At 42.6% G+C, this 16,852-nt stretch overlaps 1 protein-coding gene across 2 annotated transcripts in view; it reads left to right on the top strand.

The window, feature by feature from the left end:
- The first annotated feature begins 134 nt into the window (after positions 1-134).
- The window catches only part of PHLPP2 (PH domain and leucine rich repeat protein phosphatase 2), a 37,005-nt gene continuing 20,287 nt past the window's right edge, over positions 135-16,852 (top strand). For both annotated transcript variants that reach the window (XR_012652160.1, XM_075039700.1), the window contains exons 1-6: positions 135-307; positions 775-1,019; positions 8,545-8,678; positions 10,863-11,053; positions 11,492-11,617; positions 12,838-12,992. Coding sequence is in view for 1 of the 2 variants with exons in the window: in XM_075039700.1 (XP_074895801.1) it covers positions 176-307; positions 775-1,019; positions 8,545-8,678; positions 10,863-11,053; positions 11,492-11,617; positions 12,838-12,992 (983 nt within the window). In the remaining variant the exon portion in view is untranslated. The remainder of the gene's footprint in view (positions 308-774; positions 1,020-8,544; positions 8,679-10,862; positions 11,054-11,491; positions 11,618-12,837; positions 12,993-16,852) is intronic.

The raw sequence follows: 16,852 nt of genomic DNA, 5'->3' as shown, positions 1-16,852 counted from the left end.
GAGGCCAGGCCGCGCTCGGGGGAACGCTCCCCGGCCGCCGTCCCCGCGGGCCGGGCCGGGGCCGCGCGGCGGGGGCGGGCCCTCCGGCGGCGGAAGGCCGCGCGCTTCCGGGGCGGGGCCTGCGCGGAGGCGGGGCGGGGCCGCCGGTGCCCGGGGTCTCGCCGTCCGGCCGGCGATGGGGGAGGCCGGGCCGGGGCCGGGGCCCAGGGAGGCGCCGGAGCCTGAGGAGGATGAGGCGGCGGCGGCGGCGGCGGGCGGCGCGCGGGGGGGCCGGGCCGGGCCCCGTGGCGGCATCCGGGTGCTGAAGGTGAGGAGGGGACCGGGGCCTGCGCCGCGCGGGGGCTGTTCGGGGAGCGCTCGGCCCACCGGCCGCCCCCGGCAGCTCGGCGGGGCGGGGGGCGAGTCGCCGCAGCGGGACCGCCTCGGGTCCTCGGCGCCGCGCCTGGGGCGCTGCCCGCCTCGACCTTGGCGGGACGGCCGGGCGGGGCCGGGGTCTTCCCCTGCCCGCGTCCGAGCGGGGCGGTCTGTCCGGCCCGGCCCGGCCGGTGCCCGTGGGGCTCGCGCCGGCTGATTGCGAGCGGTCTCGAGGGGGGCTCCCGGAGCGGCGGGGGGGCTCTCCGGGCCCGGCCGCCCCCCTGGGCCCAGCAGCGGGCCTGCGGCCTGTGCAGAGGGGCCGCCGGGTCGGACCGGTGAGCGGCGGCCTTCGAGAGAGGAGGGCAGTTAGACGCCGAGGCGGAGGCAGCTGCTGACGCTCTGGTGTGGGCTGCCTTGCAGAGAAACGTGAAGCGCAACGGGAGCAGGAGCTGTTTGAACAGGAGTCGGGTTGGTTCCCGTGAGAGGGACTGGCTGAAAGAGGACGCGGGACGAGGCTGCGTGTATGTTCACGGACGAGATTCTGCGGCGACTGCTTCTTCAGACTTACGCTTGGTCCTCTGTACGGTGGACACCCCAGCCTCTGAGATATGTGATGGAGAAGGGAAGAAAAACCTCTTTTTGCAACTTCACGGAGACCTGGTCAGGTGAGACCTGAGAAGGGATAAATCTGTTTGAGAAACATTTGCCTTAGTTTTGCAGGGCTCTGTTCACCATGTGCCAACGTATGCTAGCAGGGCAGATACAGAACAGACAGAGGCGTCAGGTAGCAGTTAGACACGGCCTCGAGTAATGCAGTTTGTAAAAACGAAGTGGTGGTGTTGCCTTTTACGCATCTCTTAGTGAAGCCATAGGTGTTTTAGCTGGGAGGGTTTGGCTGGCGTTCCAACCAGAAATATGTCCTTTTTTTGTAGGTGGAGGCTATTGTTCATATACTCCTTTTTTATGTTCTATTGTTACGGACATTTCAGTGTCGAGAAAACTTAAGCTATTTAAGAGGCTGTAAACAGTTATTCTGAGTCAGTGAAACACATAAGGTACTTTCACAGTTATGTCATGTAATATTTATGTGTTACTAATTTTTTTGCTAAGAAGAGTTGCCAGGTAAATAATTAAAGGCAGACAGAAAGATAGCGTAGTAAGGGTTATATAAAGAAGGTCTAAGCATCAGATTATATGTTTTATGCCTGCAGTTGATTTAGGTTGAAAATAGACAGCTCAGAGTTTAATGTACGTGAACTTTATGCTGTGGGTGTATTATGGACTCTTCTAGGTTTACAAGCTCACATTAGGTTTGTTAGGATTTAGATTTTGCATTGATCTTCTGGACTTTAAGATTCAGTTATAAAGTTTCTCAGGGGAAAAAAATTGCTGTGGTCTCCTTACTTGAAGGCTAAGCAGCAGAGACAACACATGCTGAGCAGGACTAGTAGCTGTTTGTTTGATAGTAAAATGGAAGTCAGAAGTTGCATGTATCCAAATTTAAAAAAACATGGCACGTGTTTGATCAGGTAGGGGGAGGGAGTGCTAGTAGCAAGAGATGCAGAGAATAGGATGTGGTTAAAATTGACTGTTGAAAAAAGTTACTGAGACCCGTTTGCCTTGCCCAGCCTGGGTTATCGGAACCAGGGACAGTTGAGTTAGAAACACTGTATGAGGATAGAAGGACACTTGAACATAGCCATTGAGGCTGCTGAAAATCTGCATTCATTGCTTGAAGAATTTATAAGGAAATTGGCTTGTTTTGGACTCTAACAGTGAGCAGATTTTCCAGCATTTAGAAAGAAGAGCAGACCCTCTACTGCAGATCATGAAAAAGGCTAGGTGAAGCTTATAGATGTGTTCAGAGAGGAATGTTTTGACTATTTTTAGCTTTTGAAACAGCTTTTGTGTTTGAATTCTTTCCAATATCTGTCTCTCTTCTCATGCTAGGTAGCTGTGCCAGTCTGATTTGTGGCACGCTTTGCACCGGATTAGCAAATTGGTCCTGCTACCATTGTTTTGGAAGCAAGTACCGAGTTGTAAATGTTTACTTCCCGCTCTTGTTGCCTCTTGGTTTGTCTAGCACTTTGTCAAGCTTTGTCTTAAATTTCATGAAGTGTTCTTGATTATGGTGTGTCTGTTCCTTGTAATTCTCAAAATGTATTTGCTGCAGAAGAGATCCCTGAATTACTTCCTGCTGGGGATGTTTTCAGTAGAGAAATGGGAGTTACCAGTATTGCTTCAGTAACATCTGTATTAGTAACAGGAAGAAGGCCTGAATGGTACCTGCTTGCGTGTCTACAGGAAGGTGACAGTGTGCTCAAGATATTCCCATGCCCTGTTGAGATAAGTCCTTCCTTGAACAAAGTTTGCTGATTACTTTAATAACGTGTTCACGAATACAAATTACTCTGTTAAGCATCTGATTGCATTTTACCATAGGTACGTTTGTCTCCCAAACAACTTCTGAATTCTTCACCCTTTTAATATCAGTAGGTGACTTTCTTTCAGAAGCTGAGTATGGCAAAGATTGATTTGGCAACTGACTTGAAAGACTGAAAGCTGGACAGTAAATGGAAGAATAACAGAAACGTTTTTTGTGTATTCATTTTTAATATTCAGTGGTGTCCTTGTGATCATTCTGCATTTCCCTTTCAAGTCTGTGCACAGGGGAGTCAGTTTCTGTCGGAACTTTCTTTTCTTCTCCACAGTGCATCTCAAGGATCTTTAGAGCTCTCCTAGCTAGAATTTATCCTTATGTTAGTATTGTTTCATAGTCAGAAATTATACCTTCCTGTGGAGGGGAGGATTAAACAAAAATAGCACAGATACCTTCTTTGGTCTGGACACTCCTCACAACAAAAATTTAAACTACAAAGATTTGAAAACTTGTTGCTTATGAAGAAGAGCTACAGTTGCAGGAGGAGTTGTGGAACTGTTGCTACTTTTTAATGGCTTTTCTGTCTCCTTATGCTGTGCACCTTCGCTTCACAGAGCTGCTTCTCTGACTAGTGGAAGTGTCTGGTACCTGATACGTGATACTGATATGGGTATAACAGGCTGTTTGTGTCAAATAGCAGCTGCTGCGACAGCCAGGGTGTTATCTGTGCGTGTTAGCATTCAGTATGTATTGCACTGGGTACAAGATGAGTTTTTACATTTCTAATGTGATGGTTTCACACCACATTGCTTTCTCTCAAAGGGAGACCATATTTTTCTACCTTAAACTGTAACTATTGCCTCTGGAACCTGTCAGCCTTGATCACGTTAGTAAAGAAATTCCACATAGAAACTGCTGTTCCAGATACTAGTTTTGGTTTTCCCTTTCCTGGCCTATCCTAGGTTTTGTTAGTGAACTGCGTGGCTCTTGACATGAACTTGGACCAGTGATCCATTCACTCAGGTCTCCAGAATGTCCCCAAAGGCACTCAATGAATTGCTCCCTTTTCTGGTTTGAATATGGTCTGTAGCTAACAAGCTGGTTTGTTCATTGCTTTATTTACAAAGCCCTGTGCTGAACCTGTGAGAGTCACTAGCGAAATGCCTGGATTCTGCACTGGTGTTTCCCAGGTCACGGACCCAGCTTATGGCTAGTGCCAGAAGAGTAGCTTGGCTGTGAGCTGGGATTCAAGTGCCCTTCCCACGAGGTCTTCACACTTGAAATGTGTAATACCAAGCCATGCTTCATCTGCGGAGCAGTCAGTCGTTGTATCCTGCATACATGCGACTTTTTAGGTGTAGATTTTTCTGTAAACTCAAACTCTTTTGCTAGGTGGTGAACTTTGAACCGCTTGTGGAGTTGTGCAGACGACTTGGAAGAATTCAGAAGGTTTAACTTTTTGGGAAGGCTTTTGTCTTCGGCCAGTAGCAAGCAAACCTAGATGGTACAATAGTATAGACTACTCTTTTGATTGGTTTTCAGATAGGAATGGTACTATGGCAAGAGAGGTACATTTGTTAGGGGGTTAGGCTTGAATAGATATTGCTGCCAGTGTTCATTTTGTACATGGCTCTTTTTAGAAAAGAAACAAAACTGAGGGCATTGTGTTTGATATCTTCAAGAAGCATATCAGTTTGATTTATGCAGAAAAAGAGAGAAAATCAAGGGTTTTTTCAAATTAGCATTTGAAATCCTTGGCTTTTTGCTGAAGTGAAAGATGAGAAGTATAAAAATAATGAAAAAATCAGATCTCTGCTCCAGAGGGGGCAAGTATGGTGGGATGAGTATTCAGCTTTTTCAGGAGGGTAAGCCACAGTACTGTATCTCAGAGAGCATTGAGCAACCTGTAGCACTGTAATTTAATTTGTGCCATGAAAAGCGCTTATCCCTTTACTATATTGAGGTTCTTCCTGAATTCTGATGTGCAAGCATATTGTTCGGTGTGTACTCGCAAAAGCCTCAGTCCATTCAGCAACCAAATTGTAATGTTTGAGTGCTGGTTTGTTGGGTTTTTTCCCCCTAGGAAATCTAGATGCAGACTACTCAAAATGTTCTTTTCGTGAGTGACGCTCAAGCATTTATGGTTCCTGAGCCATGGCTCACATGCTGGAAAAGCTGTTTTCTGGCAAGCATAAGGCTTTTTAATAGCAGAAGAATTGTAATCTAGAAGTAGTCAAGGGAAACTTGGGCAAGGCATTTGGAGATCCAGTCAAATCTCTCATCTTCTTCTTGGATTCTGTGCTGAAGGGTATAGAATACATCGGGGTTTACTGTATTGGAAATCAGCATTGTTGGGTACAATCTATTATTTATTCCAGTTTCTAGTAGCTTGTTATAGGAGACAGATACCCAGGTTTGTAATTTCCAAGGTTACCTCAGAAAGCTCTTGTGAAAGTTTGGTGTCATGTTTACTGCTCTCTGTTTCTGTAGCAAAAAAATTAAGCGATAACGTGAACCTCAGTTACATATTTGTAGAAGTGCTTGGCTCTAAGCTTCTAGATCTTGACAGAAGGTCCTAAAAAAGACTGAGAACCTGCACTTGAACTGAAGAAATCTCTGCAACAAGAGATGCATTGATGGCATTGCACTCTTTCAAACCAATCTCTTGTCCTGTGTCCATCTCGCAAAGCAGGGAAAGAAAAAGTGTTTCATAAATCAGCTTTTCATGCTGATTGTACAAAGAGCTCTATCTTAGCTGGACTAGGATCTTTTTCCAGGAGTTCCAAGAAGATGAGCAGTGTCAGAGTGATTGGTGGTGCTACAGGTGATCAGCATTGTTTGAATTTCCATTCTTGACTGCTGTTTTCCTTTTTGGGGGTGTGGTTTTTTTGGAAGCTATTTTCCATTTTATTTTGGAAGGCATGGGATCTGGTCCTTGCTTATAGGCTCTCCAAATTATTTCAGAAGACTTCTCATCTCATTGAAGATATAAAGTAGATGACGTCATCAAGAGTGAAGTCATCCCAGTCACAGAGGCAAGTCATGCTTTTTGTGATACTAAGTCAGGCTTGGATTCTGCTTCTAAGACACATCAAATGCTACCAGGTAACTTCCATGTGGTCTTGAGATTAAAATTTGATGCAATTAGAGCTAAACAACTAAACCTGGACAGACACACGTGAACTTCATGAAGTTCAACAAAATGAAAAGCCAAGTCTTGCACGTGGGGGGGAACAACCCCAGGCATTAGTACACACTGGGGCCTGACTAGCTGGAAATGAGCTTTGTGGAGAAGGACCTGGGCATCCCAGTGAGCAACAAGCTGACGGTGAGCCAGCAATGTGCCCTTGCGATAAAGAAGGCCAGCAGTAACCTGGGCATTAGGAGGAGTGTTGCCAGCAGGTCCAGGGAGGTGATGCTTCCCCTCTACTGGCATTGGTCCACACTTGGACTGCTGTGTCCAGTTCTGGGACTACAAGAGAGACAAGGACTCACTGGAATGTGTACAGCAAAGAACCGCTAAGATGATTAAGGGACTGGAGCATCTTTCAGCTGAGAGAGCTGGGACTGTTCAGCCTGGAGAAGACTCAGGGGAATCTTATCAATGTGTATAAATACCTGACAGAAAAAAATGAAGATGATGGAGCCAGAATTTTTTCAGTGGTGCCCAGTGACCAGACCAGAGGCAATGGGCACAAACTGAAACACGGCAGGTTCCCTCTGAACATCAGGAAACACTTTTTCACTGTGAGAGTGACGGAGCACTGGCAGAGGCCACTGGGGAGGCTGTGGAGTCTCCATCCTTCAAGATACTGAAAACCTAACTGGATGAGGTCCTGGACAACTGGCTGTAGGTGGCTCTGCTTGAGCAGGGGGTTGGACTAGATGATCACTCCAGAGGCTTGTTCCAACCTCATTGAGTTGGGGATAAAAAAGATTAAAAAAAAAATAAATTCAGAAATCTGATTTCCATTTTACTAATGCTAACGGATGGGCTGACTTCAGAAAAAGCATGTATTTAAAGTCATAAATACTTGCATTACTGGTTTGTATGATTTAATGCCATACTTGCCATGGAGATTAAACTCACTTTCTAGTCAATGTAATGGGATAGAAATATCTGTGCTAAATTGTTGGCAAGTTGAACAACAGTAATCATCTGAGCTCAGTAACTTGGCATTATGTACCTTAAACTGTGGAATCTGAGCATTAGTTCAATTTGGTTTGGAAAGTTTAGGTGGATTTGGCTTTTGCAAAATGTTTTCTTCAAAAAAGGCATTACAAACAATTGTCAACGTGGCAGAAACTGTGTCTTTGTCATACATGTGTGTCATAGCATCTGATTTGGATACCAGAAGAGAATAGTTAGGCCTGGGGAGGGCAGGAAGGGGAAGGATTGTGCTTTCTGCTGAAATTTATCTGAATTTGCATTGAACTACACTGGCTAGCTCTTTATTTCCTTTTCTTTACTGGTTTAAAGAAGGGGCAGAAAGAAAAGGCAGTTCTTCCAAATGTTGTTTCTATTTAAAAAAAGCACCACCACAAAAAAACACAACAAAACAGCAGTAGCAGCAGCAACAGCATGCATTGCTGACAGTCACCTGATTACATCTTGAACTTTAAATTGATGCATTAATATTATTCTCATGTATGAGTTTTGGAGTATACTTACAGTACACATCAAATTGTTATCTCTGACATTGCTTTTGGTCAGATTGGAAGCTTCATGAAATTAGGATAACTCCTAAAAATCAACCAAAAATTATCACCGTTGACAGACATTGGTATTTAGCCCATTGAGCCTCATCTTGAAAAGGACATTTGAAATGGTCAGTCTCATGATTTATAAACACCTGTTTAAAGAATAGGTGACAAATCGAAGTCCAGTGACCATAATCTGAAGCTAGGCACTTTTAGATTAAACATGAGGATTTTTAATGGTGGATAATGAATGGACTACTGGAGCAATTTATTTTAACTCCCATCTTACATTTTCAGTGCTTAATCTTTTATACTAAGATTCCCCCGCCCCCCCGAAGTAAAACTTCTACTTTAACTAGAAACTTTGTTACTTTTATTGCAGAAAATAACAATTCAGCCTCTCTGGAAGAAGTGAGGTGAGAGGATCAGAAAACATATTTTCTGTTCTGAATATACTAAACCTGATGTTTCAGGAGAACTTTCTCTTATTGCCATTGTTCAAGTTAGCCACTGAATCCTTCCTGTGATCTGTTGTAGTTCTAAAAACGTCTTTTCTTTAAATGTACCATTTGGGTTAATTTGCCAGAGCATGAGAATCTTGCACTGACGAGAGCTAAAGAGAATGGGAAATTTCTTTTTTTCTTTCTTTTTAGAAGTCATTCTTCAGGAGGATTCTCATATGCTTTGCTCACAGCTGCATTTGGAAGAGAAATTTAAGTAGAGTTCTTTTAAATCTTTCAGTCATTATACACAGGGGGTTTTAATTATTTGGCATCTACTTTTTGTGCAGTATTTCTGGTTTTGTTTCTTGTCATTGTTTCCTCCTGGTGCTCCTTAAATCATGGAATGGAAATGATCACCATGGATCATATGGGTTATGCCTATTGCTTTTCCTCTATGTTTTCCTTCTGCAATGTAATTTTTCAAGTGCTAACATTCTTAAGTGCTACTTGACAAGCAGGAAGCACAGACCCCAAGGATGCATGCTTTCCAGACCTTTTCAGAGGAGCAGAACAACCAGTATGTCAGTATTCTTTACACTTTAGCTGCAATGAGCCTTGTTTAATCTTCTTTGCATTCTCAGACTACTTTCTTGTATGTTTTGACAGGAGGCTGGAGCCCACAGAAAAACCCCTTCAGATTGTGTATGACTACTTGGCTGGGTTGGGTTTTGATGATCCTGTCAGAATGCAGGAAGAGGCAGCAAACTCTGATCTCAGCTGTATGATTCGCTTTTACAGTGGTAAGAAATTGTGTGTGTGCACCCTGTTGCTGTTCCTGTAGCTTTAACTATGAGGCAGAACTCAGCTGAAGCCCAAGTCATTGACCTGTTGGGTTTATAGGTGACTACGTCAGACATCCAAAGTACCAGTAAGCATTTCATAAAATAACAAGTTTTCAAGATTAATAGAAAAAAACACAATTCTGTAGTTTTCTTCATCCTATCTATGGCTTGAGAAAAGACAGCTCCACAGGAAGGCACAAGATTGCTCTGTTGTCTTTAGTTTCCAATGTTACAACAAATGCCTTAGAGCTCCTAATGGGATCAGAAACATATTGCAGTTCAGTCTAGATGTGCCTGAAGATTGTGTTTCCAAAAGGTGTATGGATATGGGCAAGGAAGGTCCTGGTCAAATACCTCCACAGCCTGTAAATAGAGAGTGAAGGTGCCAGCTGGTTAATAATAATGCAGGCTGCCATTAGAACCTAGTGCCTTTCATTGCAGAAAGGAGACTTCTGAGTGGCCTATTGAATCCGTTTGGGCAGGGTACCATGTGTGTAAGGAGCAACAGAATGATAGTCGTAGGCCTGTTGGCGTATGGTGCTAGCAGTCAGAAAACAAATTCACTGCAGTGAAGAGGAAATATAAAAGAAATAAGGGGGAGGAAAGCTGATAATGAAATTATTCCATTACTTTTAAATACTTTACCTGTGTATTTTTTGCATTTCAGAAAAAAAATCAAAGTGCTTTTAATGGAAAATTGTTCATGCATATTAGAGCTGGGTAGCCTGACTAAGCTGCCTAGCCGTCATCTGTTTATTCAGTGTCAAAAAATGAAATCATAAGAAATCAGCTTCTCTACCCCTTTACCTGAGACAAACCCCTTCTGTCTGGGAGCTGTGTGTGTAACAGACTAAACAGTATAGAAGTATAATGGAGATGGAAAGAAGTATGACACGCGTACAGTCTGGATTTATAGGGCAAGGAGTAGGGAGTCAGAAGTTACTTCAGCTGGACGGAGGAGAGGCATCAAGCATAGGGCTGTAGAGAACTTTTGAGGAAAAAATGAGCAATTCAGTTTGGGTATGTCAAGCAGGAAATGCTGAAGATTCAGGAACAGTGACTCAACTTCATGGAAGCAAGTAGGTAGAAAAATGGAATTGAGTAGTTTCAGTCAGCATGGGAGGGTAGTCCTGCTTAGAAAGTTCCTCTGTCTGACTTTGGGGCTGGGGGTATATAAATCCTTGCAGGTTGATGCTGCTTATGGATATCAGGACACCTGCAGGACAGTTCAAGGTATAAGCAGCATGTCAATAGCAACTTCAAAAAAAAAAAAAAAGGATCCTTTCCTAAGTAAGAAAAAGGACCTGTTGCCAGGATCTGTCTTAGGGATTATTTAAGATAAAATGAAATATAAATTTAATAAGAGGAGATTCTTAACACTTGAAACTCATAGGTCCGTCAGGTCAGGCTCATTCCTGTTCTTTAAAGTTTTAAGTGACTATTTGGAACATTTTCCTAGGCAGTAAGACAGTATAAACAGTGGACAGAATCTTGAAAAGCATCTGGGAGATTTGTCATAATGACAAATGAAAAAAAAAAAAAGTAGTAAAACAGGCAAGGAGGTAGGATAACCTAAAAGTAAGTGTATGTGGATTAGAAGGCTGAAGTAGAATTCTACTTTGCTGGTTAGAGTCATAGCTAGCAGTGCACACAGCACAGCTATAACAGTCAGTGCTGGAGTCCTTTCATTTGAATCATCTTCAGGGAAATAACTTTCTTCTGTAGCTGATTTTCCAGGCCTTTCTTTAAAGCCCAGTTGAAGCCACTTATTTGATGGTTTCTGTGACTTTAGTTGACTTGACAAGAGTTTGAAATTGCTCTTCTCCGGCATCTGAATGAAGGATGTTTGGCAAGTGTGTAAGTTTGCTAAGGTCTGTAATTACCTGTAGATTAAAAACACACTACATGACAACTGTTATAACGTTGTACTGGAAGGCATACAATGGTTGCTTATCAGACATTAGTGCATTGACTGTGGAAATTGCTTGTCCTCAGTGTGAGAATTTTTTTAAAGTGCAACTTGTCTTTCCTCGTTCTTTACAATAACTGATTTTGCATGTTATAGCTGTGTTGCTATTTGTACTCACAGCTGAGAATGAAGAACAAATGGAAAGTAAATGCTAATATCCCCTTTTTCTTCAGAAAAGCCATGTCAAGTGGAACAGTTAGATCGCATCCTGCTTTCTGGAGTCTATAACGTACGCAAAGGAAAGACCCAGTTGCACAAGTGGGCAGAGCGCTTGGTAATTCTCTGTGGTACGTGCCTCATTGTGTCCTCTGTGAAAGATAGCCACACAGGGAAGATGCACATCTTGCCTCTTGTTGGAGGGAAGGTAAGACATTTTTTGGTTAGCTTCCTGTGGCTTAGAAAGGAAGAAGGGATTATAATGATGGGTATTATCCACAAGAGCTTAATCTAGGCTTTTGTAACAAATTACTGCATTAACGTGCAGAGAGTTGTACACCCCCTTTCTACATGCTTTGCTTAGGTGGTAGTCTTAAGGCTAACAAACAGAGACGCTAGTTCTGCTTTCACGTTAGTAGCCAATGTTGTGAATGGGCATTCTGGAAATTATTAGTTCTTCAATCTACTTCAGCAGAAAGATGTTAAGAAGGATTTACTTCTGTGTTTCTCTTCAATAACTTTACAACTGTGTTTTCAGCAAAATGTCATGTTGCTGGTAGTCAGGAATACCTCACCCTAGACTTCAGATCCATTGTAATTGCTGCAGTTCAGACAGACTGTTTTGTTTTCAATTCTCCCTTTGCAGGTGGAAGAGATGAAACGTCGGCAGTACACGCTTGCTTTCACATCTGCTGGAGCACAAGCTCAGACATACCATGTTTCCTTTGAAACGCTGGCAGAGTGCCAACGGTGGCACCGACAGGCATCCACGGTGAGGCCCTGGAGACTGCAGTAGTTCAGGTGGTGGGTATGGGCTTGATGAGGGTTTTCTGATGCAGGCTTGTTATGCAGGCAGAGATGAAGCTAGAATGCTGGAGAAAACACCCAGGATGCTTTCCAGCTGTCTTCATTTCTTACGTGCTTAGGACTATAGAGGTTTTCTTCTAGCCTGTTCTTCTCTCTCTGCCTGTGCAACAATGTTTGATAGTAGTTCTGCATTGTTTTTTTCACCCCTGCTGCACCTATTGAGTGTAGCTAATCACAGGTCATTAGACTAAACACCAGGGACTGGCTGACTTTACAGCCCTGGAAACCTATAAATTGCACCTGTTGCCATAGTTGAGTCTGCCTAAACTGTGGCATGGACTGGCACGGGGCTACCCTGATAGGTTTGAGTTAGCACAGAGATCATAGGTCAGCAAAGGAAGTGTAGTTTGTTCAGAGCTACATCTTTATTACATGTTAAAGTACAATTAGATGGTGATAGCTTAGTGCTGAGCCACACTTTGACCTCAAATATACATATATAAAAAATATTACGAAATACAAAATGAGTTCACGATAAAGCAGGTCATAAAATCTGGAATGAAGCACCAAAGACCTCAAAACAAAGCATACTTAATGAAAGGAGATCTGATACTTGCAAAGACTTTATGAAATGTTGCAAAATCATAAGTTATGAAGCCTTTTCATCATAACAGGTTATGTTTCCAATACTATACCCTGAACAAGCTAACAAAAGGAAGGTGGAAGGAGTAACTAGGCCAAGCAGAGGTTCTGTAAACCTTAAAGGACTGAACTGGAAAGTCAACTGCTTCCTATTGCTGCTTGCATCTTTGTTTGGAAGGCACTTGGAGATTATGCTTTCTCAGCAAAGTTTCCTCGGCTAAAGATACGGTTTTCTCCATTAGGCTGGCTCTCTTACGGTCTAGCTTTTAGGCAGTGCCTGTTTGCACATACAGAGCAGGGCTTTCTGCGTGTCCTAGTTGGTATCCAGTTACGCATCCTTGTCAGGGGGCTTGCAGAAACAATAGTAGCAAATAGGGTAAACTCATACTCTGTGGACTGTTTCCTGCGTGGACTCTACCTGGTGGGTTCAAGGGGGTTCTTTCATGTTCTGGCAAATTGTTTACTACCTGCATTCTTTGGCCTTCCATTAGACCTCCAGAGAAAAATTGTTGCACAACTGCAGCTCTTCCTACTTCTTTTCAGGTTGTGTCTATGCGACTTGGCATGGTTGATCTTTCATGCTACAGCCTTGAGGAAGTACCTGAACACCTCTTCTACAGTCAAGACATCATCTACCTCAACCTACGACACAATTTTATGAGATCAAGTGGAGCAGGGAGTCTTGACTCTCTTTGCAGGTCTGCAAAGAATTATTTTTCTTCTATATTTGGAGTTCTTGACATGTGGATCCAGGGATGAAGAGGAGGGGGAGTCTATTGCCCATTCTTGTGGGGATGGTAAAAAGATTGATATTCAGGAAGCTCTGACAAATGAGGGGGGCTAGGAAACAGAACTGAACAGCGCAGGCAGGCATAAGCTTCCAACAGTTTACAGTCTTCATGAACTCCCCTCCACAGATTCTTTGTGCTAAGTTAGATCTGAGATGAGCCTGGTGGAGTGATATGCCATTTGTATGGACAAGATGCAATAGTAATATAAGGCTGCTTGCTAAACAGAACATTTTGGAGTATAAAATAAAAGGTGAGGGAAAGTATAATGCTGCTGTTGTGGCTAAGTGTTTGTAGGAAGAACTGCAGATCTGAAAAAGCCTGTTTTGGTAAGTTCTTAATGTGCATTTGGAATTGGCAGAGGGCCTTTCAGACTCCAGCTTTGCTTTGGGAACTTGTAATGATCTGCTTTTAAGAGAGTAGCAGTTGTGTGATGGTATGGAAGCATGATGTGGTCATCTTCGGTAAGTGAGGGAGTCTTACAAAAATATTTTTAAATTAATTCCTGAAAATCATAAAAATCTAGAGGAAGATTAGTCTGTTGATATCTGTGCTAGTCATGCTAAAAACAATTCAAGGAGTCACTCTATGAATTTTGAAAGCTGTTAGGAAACCTATAGTAATATTGTCAAATGGCTCAGTGTTTGGAACACATTGTGCCTTAAGAAAAATATATTCAGAGAAACTTTGCAAAACTGCAGGTTTTTGTTTTGGTTTGGGTTTTTTTTGTTGTATTTTTGTTTTGTTTATCTCTAGGGGCCTGTTACCAGGTTATTTCATTTTTCTTCCTACAAAGTAATGAGATACCTAGGTATCCATGAGGGTATGCAGGGTATAAAAATTGCTCACCTGTGGGAATTCTTTGCAGTTTCATTGAGAGCCAGAGTCTAGTCTGGTTTTGTTTTAATTCCAGACTTGTTTAAATATTTTCTAACTGCTGAATTGTAATAGACTCTGTTACTGGAGAAGCTGCTTAAAATAATTCAAGATTTCGGTTTCTACTTCTCTCTTCAAATACACTGTATAGTGTTGAAAACCATATCAGGACTTTATTTTCTAAAATGCGGTATCCTTGGTTCACAGGATCAGCAAAGGGGCTTGAAATTTCTTTTGACCTTGCATGTAGTCAACAAGAGGTCTGACATGTCAGAAGCTCAACTCTTTTCCTGGCAGTGACTATGTCTGATGAAGCTGAAATCCTCAAACAAACAAAAGCCATAAAAGAAGCCCTCATCTCACACAATCTTGAATAAACGGGTAGCATTAGGTAGCCCACATAAGGCTGCTCATTGCCTTTTGAAAAGATTTGCTTTCTGAGGTTTTTAGGATGTTTTATCAGGTCACAACCCCAAATGAAGAAACTTGCTCATTTGCAGTAGGTGTTATCAGTGCCTAGAGATTGACAATTCCGAACAGCAGGATTTTTTGCAATGATCAGATCTCTTTCTCTGAGGAAATCTTTGAAGCTCTAGGAGTCTAATTAGCTATAACTATAATAATGGAACAAAAATAATTAACTAAAAGGGAAACGTTAAGTGAAGGAAATTAAATAACTCCACCTGTTTTGTCACATCTCCTAGCTTATTTTTCATCTAACGTACTGCCTTTCAAGTATCTCCCTTTTCTGGAAAACATTATCAGAGCTGACCTTCGTTGACAAGTATGTGTGTGCGCACGCATGTGTGTAAAAATGCATGTCTATTATCACCATTCTAGCTAGTTGATACAGAGTTGTACTGGGATGCTTTGGCGGCAGAGCAGGATGTTGCGTTGAACTGGGAATATTTCAGGCCTGCACCAGTTTGGGCAGCTCAAAGAGGATGGTCATCCCACTGAGGATTTGTTGCTGTGTTTCCATACCTCTTTGGTGTAATCCCAATATGCCCTGTGAGAGCACAGTCCAAAACTTGAGGAGCTGTAACAATTTCAGGAAGCTTATTCCCTATAATACATGGTTCTTGTACAACTTGAGAGAGAGTTGGGTTTGCATTCCATTCCTACATCCCTACTGCTTGAGAATGTTGGGGCAAAGGAGAAGGAACAGAAGGGGAACTCAAAAGGCTTTTGAGTATTGTCCTCCCCATTGAACATGACAGTCTGCTCACGGAGTCTCAGACCAAGCTGTGTCATGTGCTAGTTTCCCTTCAGCTTTTGGAAACTTTAATGCCTCTGTTGTGTTTGCTTTGATATTGTTGCACATGGATGAATTCTGAAAATTGGTTGTGCTGTTGCATTTAATGCCATGCCTCTTGGGGCAGTTTCTCACCACAGTCTGTTAATGATAGAGAAAGATCTGCTTGGTGTTAAAGGCATGTGCTGTAGAAAAAGCCATTGTAGAACTCCAGAGAAAGCAGTTTCATTAAAGCGTTTTCTGATTCCAAAACCCAAGAACTGTGATCTGTCCTAAATCTCTTAAAGTTGAACCAGTTAATGAGAAAGTTCAAATCTGTAGGTTTGTCCTCATTGTTTCCTTTTTTTCCATTATTGTTGTGAAGTTCTGTGGGCAAGTTTGACTTTTGTATCATTGGTAGATCTTTGCATCATACAGTATGTTCCCTTTAGGAAAGCTATTACCAATACAGCGTCTTTCTCTTTGGCTTTCAGTTGCATTACAAGAGAGTCTGTCTGTGATTGCAGCAAACATAAAATGCCTATGTCCTTACTTGTATGACAGGGTGCTTTCTCAAAGCGAACAACCCATGTCCAAGTTTCAGATATGCTCCCTCTTTTAAAAAAAAAAACACCAACACCATACCCCCCCAAAGGTTATAAAGCAAAAGGCATGGTTCCTACACAGATCATTCCAAGTATTCTGAATCGGAAAAAGGAGTCGCTATAAAGAAGAAAAAATTTCAAAACCTTTCAGTCTCACACTTCAAGCCATTTCAAGCTAGGAGTAATATTCTCCCTCCATTAATGAACCTTGGTTTTGTTACCTATATTAAAACATTTGCTTCAAAATACAAGCTACTCACCATTACCTAGCAAAAAGTATGCTAGATGGAGCAGATGAATGAACTATATGTTTCCAAGTAGTACTTCCCTGGTACATTACATTAGATTTGCAATGGTCTCATAAAAGTATGATATTCATTTCCCCACTGAATTAATTTCTGATGGTTCCAGTTTGGGACGAGGAGGTTATTACTTGGCGAAAAATACTTTTGTTTCCTGTAGAAAGAAGTAGGAACTCTTTGAGAAGAACCTCTTGCATATTACCCCAGCCCATGCTCAATTTCTTCCCTCTATTTGGACCTAGCACAGTGATAGAAGGAGCTGGAATAGGCAACCATCTGTTAAGCACAGGTGGGACTTTAGTGACTGCGAGGGCTGTGTCAGTTCTCGTGTGGCTGTACCTATGGTACAGTCTCCCAAGCAAGTGGCACTTTAGACGTGGAATCTCTTCCAAGCACCTCTGGGCAGATCTTGGGGCTTCCCAGTGTGAAGTCGGCGCTTTCCTGGATTTCCCTTTTACAGCTCTGCTAGGCCTTCTGTTGTGCCTAGCTTGAAAAGGGTATTCCCCTCCTCTGTTTTATTCTCAGCATGGTTCCAGTTAATGTTTTCAGCTCCTATTTTCCCAAGTTGCATAATTGTAGATTTTTACTCTAAATAATTCTTTGAAGGTATATTTTTTTAAATTAATGTTTTTAGTCTCCTTAATCTTGGTATCAGTCACTAGGAGGAAGCCTGTCAGAAGAGAAGGTTTTTGCAGAAACTCCCATAATGAGTTAGCTGACTGTATTGCCAGTGTACAAAGACTTAAAAATTCT

Source organism: Buteo buteo, chromosome 11, assembly GCF_964188355.1.
Source record: "Buteo buteo chromosome 11, bButBut1.hap1.1, whole genome shotgun sequence".
NCBI classification, from domain to species: domain Eukaryota; kingdom Metazoa; phylum Chordata; class Aves; order Accipitriformes; family Accipitridae; genus Buteo; species Buteo buteo.
The sequence above is the reverse complement of the archived record's forward strand: the minus strand, read 5'-3'. Positions and strand labels throughout refer to the sequence as shown.